The sequence below is a fragment of the Macaca fascicularis genome, chromosome 1 (genome assembly GCF_037993035.2).
Source record: "Macaca fascicularis isolate 582-1 chromosome 1, T2T-MFA8v1.1".
NCBI classification, from domain to species: domain Eukaryota; kingdom Metazoa; phylum Chordata; class Mammalia; order Primates; family Cercopithecidae; genus Macaca; species Macaca fascicularis.
In genome coordinates, this window is record NC_088375.1 from 85,776,236 (window position 1) to 85,782,253 (window position 6,018).

The 6,018-nt window shown below is 47.1% G+C and overlaps 1 protein-coding gene across 1 annotated transcript in view; it reads left to right on the top strand.

Annotated features, from left to right (window-relative positions):
• PRSS38 (serine protease 38) overlaps nt 1-2,614 on the top strand; it is a 28,051-nt gene extending 25,437 nt beyond the window's left edge. Inside the window, exons 3-4 of the mRNA XM_065542960.1 lie at nt 1,880-2,022; nt 2,360-2,614. Of these exons, the coding sequence (XP_065399032.1) occupies nt 1,880-2,022; nt 2,360-2,614 (398 nt within the window). The remainder of the gene's footprint in view (nt 1-1,879; nt 2,023-2,359) is intronic.
• The last annotated feature ends 3,404 nt before the right edge of the window (nt 2,615-6,018 follow it).

Below are 6,018 nucleotides of genomic sequence, written 5' to 3' on the forward strand. Positions count from 1 at the left end.
TGAAAAAGCCATCCATACACAATGTAGCACAGGGTTCCAGGATGCATACGTGAACCACAGGCCACAAGACTTGGTTTACAGTGCCCCAATCAAGGCCAGGAAACCAAACGTAACTGAAAAGTAGCCCTCATATTTATTTGGGTCGCTTAGATGATATTACATGATATGCAATTCCACAACAACACATATTCCCCCTTTCATTTTCCCTCTTCTCCCATTCTCCCACACCCAACAAATCTTTGAACACATACATACACAAAAACAAAAAATAAAAACCAGCCGGGCGCTGTGGCTCACGCCTGTAATCCCAACACTTTGGAAGGCTGAGATGGGCAGATCACCTGAGGTCGGGAGTTTGAGACCACCCTGACCAACATGGAGAAACCCTGTCTCTACCAAAAATACAAAATTAGCCAGGTATGGTGGCACACGCCTGTAATCCCAGCTACTTGGGAGGCTGAGGCAGGAGAATCACTTGAACCTGGGAGGCAGAGGTTGCAGTGAGCCAAGATAGCACCACTGCATTGCACTCCAGCCTGGGCAATAAGAATGAAACTCTGTCTAAAAAAAAAATAAAAAACAAACAAAACACCGACCAAGCACAGTGGCTCATGCCTGTAATCCCAGCACTTTAAGAGGCCAAGGCAGGTGGATCACCTGAGGTCAGGAGTTCAAGACCAGCCTGGCCAACATGGTAAAACCCCATCTCTACTAAAAATATAAAAATTAGCCAGGCATGGTGGCGCCCACCTGTAGTCTCTGCTACTTGGGAGGTGGAGGTTGCAGTGAGCCAAGATTGCACTACTGCACTCCAGCCTGGGCGACAGAGTGAGACCCGGTCTCAAAACAACAAAACAAACAAACAAAGCCTCTATGTGACTTTCAACTCCCTAGACTGTTCTGTCCTGATTTGACTCTTCATGGAACACTCTCTTACTTTTGACATCTTTTATTTGTTTTAACTTTTATAATTGTTTCTTTTTGATATAAATATTCAGGAAACCAAACATAGGGTTGGGGTTAGGGCTAGGGGTTAGGCTTAGGGTTAGTGTTCCTTCAGTATGTGGTGGGGATCTTCCCCAGTGAGACCTGGGCTCCTCCCCATCTGTGGTTGGGATTTCATTCATGGGTCATTGGAGTTACTCCCTGTCTGTGGTCAGGGCTTCCTCCCCTACCCTCCACAAATGGTGAGGTTTTCTCCCTGTGAATGGGCAAAGCTTCTCCCTACATGTGGTGGGGCTCCTTCCCCTGAGTGGTCAGGGTTCCTCTCTCCGTGTGGTGAGACTCCTCCCTATGTGTGGTCAGGACTCCTACCTGTGTGGTGGGATTCCTCCCTATGTGTGGTCAGTGCTCCTTCCAGTTTGTGGTGGAGCTCCTCCCTATGTGTGGTTAGGGCTCCTCCCTCTGAGTGTTCAGGGCTCTTCCCTGTGTGTGGTGGGACTCCTCACCATGTGCAGTGGGGCTCCTCCCTATGTGTGGTCAGGGCTTCTCCCTATGTGTGGTGGGACTCCTCCCTACGTGTGGTGGGACTCCTCCCTATATGTGGTCAGGACTCCTCCCTATATGTGGTGGGACTCCTCCCTATGTGTGGTCAGAACTCCTCCCTATGTGTAGTGGGGCTCTTCCCTATGTGTGATGGGGCTCCTCCCTATCTATAGTGGAGCTCCTCCCTATGTGTGGTCAGGACTCCTCCCTATGTGTGGTCAGGACTCCTCCCTATGTGTGGTGGGACTCATCCCTATGTGTTGTTAGGGCTCCTCCCTATGTGTGGTGGGGCTCCTCTCCATGGGCTGTCCCCTTGGTGTCCATTGTGGGGCAGGGATCCCCCCACCCCACCCAAGGCAGGCGCTGCCCCCTCACGGGAGCCCTCCTCCCACAGGTGAGACCTCAGACGAGCTGCAGGAGGTGCAGCTCCCGCTGATCCCGGAGCCCTGGTGCCGCCTGCTCTACGGACACGTGTCCTACATCATGCCCGACATGCTGTGTGCTGGGGACATCCTGAACGTTAAGACCGTGTGTGAGGTGTGCCCCTCCTGGTCCGTGAGACAGAGGTCACGGGTGCCCTGTGCCTGTGGACCCCAGGGGACCCCGCTCTGGCCTCCCACTGACTAGCAGGAGCCCTGCAGCCGTGCCCTGAGCTGAACAGGGCAATGCATGACAATGTATGAATGCCACATGCCTGCAGCAGGCCTCCCTGCAGCTCTGGGCTGTGTTGCAGCCAGTAGGGGGGCTGGGTGAGAGGGGGACACTGGCCCCTTCCAGCAGGGCCTGCACAGCCACCCCCTTGCACCGAGAGACAGGTGCAGGAGGCAGCAGACCTGGGACTCCCAGTTCACAATAACTCCCTCTTCCTTTCTAGGGCGACTCCGGGGGCCCACTTGTGTGTGAATTCAACCGCAGCTGGTTGCAGATTGGAATTGTGAGCTGGGGCCGAGGTTGCACCAACCCTCTGTACCCTGGAGTGTATGCCAGTGTTTCCTATTACTCAGAATGGATATGTTATAACATAGAAATCACACCCACTCCTGCTCAGCCAGCCCCTGCTCTCTCTCCAGCTCTGGGGGCCACTCTCAGCGTCCTTGTGGCCATGATGGCTGGCTGGTCAGTGCTGTGAGGTCAGGATACCCACTCTAGCATTCTCACGGCTGCACACCCTGCCCCAGCCCAGCTGCCTCCAGAGCCCTAAGCATCTCCTGTCCTGGTCTCTCTGAAGCAGGCAAGGGCCACCTATCCCAGAGGTGGATGCTGAGTCCAGGAGGTGATGAGCAAGTGTACAAAGAAGAAAGGGAAGTGGGAGAGCGGCTGGCCAGGGAGAACCCAGCTTGGGCAGAGTGCACCTGAGATTTGATAAGATCATTAAATATTTACAAAGCAAGCCTCTGAGATCACCTGTGTGGCTCCTTCTGCCCCTGCCAGAGTCATTGTCCTCTTCCACGCACAGAAAGGAGAGACTATCACCCCTCCTGAGGCTCTCAGGAAAGGAGAAGCACAGACCAAATCAGCTCTTTCCAGAAACAGAGGGGCGATGACACAGACACACTCCTCTGAATCTGTGGGATGTGGTCAAAGCCCAGGCCCGAGGAAAGGTCATTGCTTACATGCCTACACCTGTACATATAAAACAGCTGCAGACATTTAAACATCCAATTGCAAAAAAATAAAAAAATTTAAAAAAAAAAGTGTTGGGGCGGTAACCTGAGCTGAAAGTAGACACCAGGAAGGAACAAACACGATGAAGCATGAAGGAGCCCCAAGTCAGAAAAGCACCAAAAACTCGTATTTCGAAAGTCTGCTCCTTGGAAAAAATCAAACAGTGTACAGGGGTTGGGGGAGATCACTAACCTACTCAAGATAGGAGATGAGAACAAAAATATACAAAATGAGAAATGACAAGTGAAAATGATCCACCAACAGAGAAAAGGTAAGAAACCACACGAGAGAGTGTACAACTCTATATAAATAAATTTAAATGAAAATTTAAATGAAAACAAGCAGCACTTTTTAGGAAAATAAATTTGCTAAAACTAACCCCAGTAGAGAGAGAGGTTTTAGGCTGGGCACTGTGACTTATGCCTGTAATCCCAGCACTTTGGGAGGTCAAGGCAGGAGGATCACTTGAGCTCAGGAGTTCAAGGCCAGCCTGGGCAACATGGCAAGACCCTTGTCTAAAGAAATGAGCCAGGCATGGTGGTACACACTTGTAATCCCAGTTACTCTGGAGGCTGAGGTGGGAGGATTGCTTGAACCCTTGAGGTTGAGGCTGCAGTGAGATGTGATCGTGCCACTTCACTCCAGGCTGGACCACACAGTGAGACACAGTCTCAAAAAAAACAAAAAGAGAGAGAGAGAGAGAAAGACAGAGAAGTTTTATTAAATAGACCGAATTTTTGTAGAAGAAATTGAGACATTTAAGAAAGAACATCCCCCCCACGGTAAAAGTTTCTGGGGAGTCAAAAGCTATATATGGATTTTTTACTGCATGGGGGGTACCAGTAACCCCAACGTTGTTCAAGGGTCAACTGGACTTCCTTTTACAATTTTAAATAGTTGCCCTAGAGTTCACAATAATTACAACTAATCTATGTCCACTTTCAAAAAAATACTACCATTTCACATTTCATAGGTAGTATCTCATCTAGTGATGAGACATCAGTAGCATTCTTCATTTCTGTTACAGTGGTTTTGATTTCTAGCATTTCTTTTTGTTTGATTGGTTTTCATCTTCACATTTTATTTTTATTTTCATAGATTTAGGGGTGCAAGTGCAGTTTTGTTACATGGATATATTGCATAGTACTGAAGTCCAGGCTTTTAGTGTAACCATCACCCAAATAGTGAACATTATGCCCATTAGGTAATTTCTCCTTCCTCATCCCCGTCCCACTCTCCCACCTCTCTGAGTCTCCAGTATCTATTATCTGCTCTCTATATCCATATGTACACATTATTTAGCTCCCACATAAGTGAGAACATATGCTAATTGACTGTTTCTGAGTTGTTTCATGTAGGATAATGGCCTCCAGTTCTATCCACATAGCTGCAAAAGACATGATTTCATTCTTTTTATGAGTGAGTAGTATTCCATGATATATATGTACATTTTCTCTATCCAACCATCTGTTGATGGACACTCAGGTTGCTTTCCTGTCTTTAGTATTTCTTTTTATTCTTTGAGTTTCATGGCTCTGCTTTCAGTGCCCCTCTCTTTTTCTATGTGGCCCACTTTTCCCATTACAGCCCTTAGTGTATTAATCCTAATACTTCAAATTCTCAGTCCAATAATTCCAAAATATCTGCCATATCTAAGTTTTGTTTTGATGCTTGGTCTCTTCAGGCTGTGTGGGGTTTTTGTTTTGCTTATTTTGCCTTTTAGCATGCCTTGTAACTTTTTGTTGAAAGCTAGACATGATATATTAAGTAAGAGGATCTGAGGTAAACTGATCATTGGTGTGAGGTTTATCTGACTAGCAATTAGGCTGTGTTTACCACCTCCTGAAACTGTGGTGTTTGAGTCCGAACTTTCCCCTAATGATCTTGTTTTTGTCTCCTCTGTTGTCTTTGGGTCTCCCTGGAGACTCCTTCTTAAATAAACAAGTAGTTATTTCAGCTGTAATCCTCTGATACTACATAGGAACCCCACAGATGTAATGATAAGGTGTGGGGATGAGGAAGCATTCTTTAGTTCTGTGGTTAGGTCTCAGTCTTTAGTGAGAAGGTCACCACCCAAGTGTTTTTCTCACCTTCACTTTCCCCCCTTAAGTGTGATAGGAAAATAATGGGCTGAAGTTGGGTATTTCCCAACATTCAAGGCTAGGGCAGGCTGGATTCCAGTATTTCCCTTCCCACACGTCAGACTGATAGAACCCAAGTTGGTTAGGCTCTGGATGCATAGTTTCCCTTGAGGGCAGGCTTTGGTTAATGAGAACAGACAGTGCTGGGCATATTTAAAATTGGCTACTTTTCTCCTTGCTATGCCACAAACACTGGGGGATTCTTTTCTGCTCTTCACCTGAGAGCCTGGTGTAGCTTCCAGAACTAAAACTCATAAAAGTGTGAGGACCCCTAAAAGTGGGCCCTGAGGAGTTTTAAGCTCTCAAGTTAGCCCTTGCTTAGTCTCTAGCAGTTCATCAATTACCCTTTAAGTATTTCCACTGGTGCTGACTCTGCTGGGGCCTCTCCTCCCCAGCAAGTTGTGATTGTCTCTGTCCACCTGTCTGTCTCTCCAGTGTTCAGGGAGGTACTTTGTTCTGTGACCTCACTTATCTTATGAATCTAAAAAGAGCTGTTGATTTTTAGTTTGTTCACCTTTTTTCTTGTTGTAAGGATGGGAGTGATAACTTCCAGCCTGTTTACATGCCAAACCGGAAGCTAGATGTCACTCAAATACTTCTGTAAAGAGACATCTTGTCATCTACTATTTGGTTGCCTAGTGACAAATTTGTATAGAAAAGACAATGTCTTATTCTTTTCTTTAGAAGCTCTTGAGATCATGTGATTGTTCTTTTTCACCATCTAAAG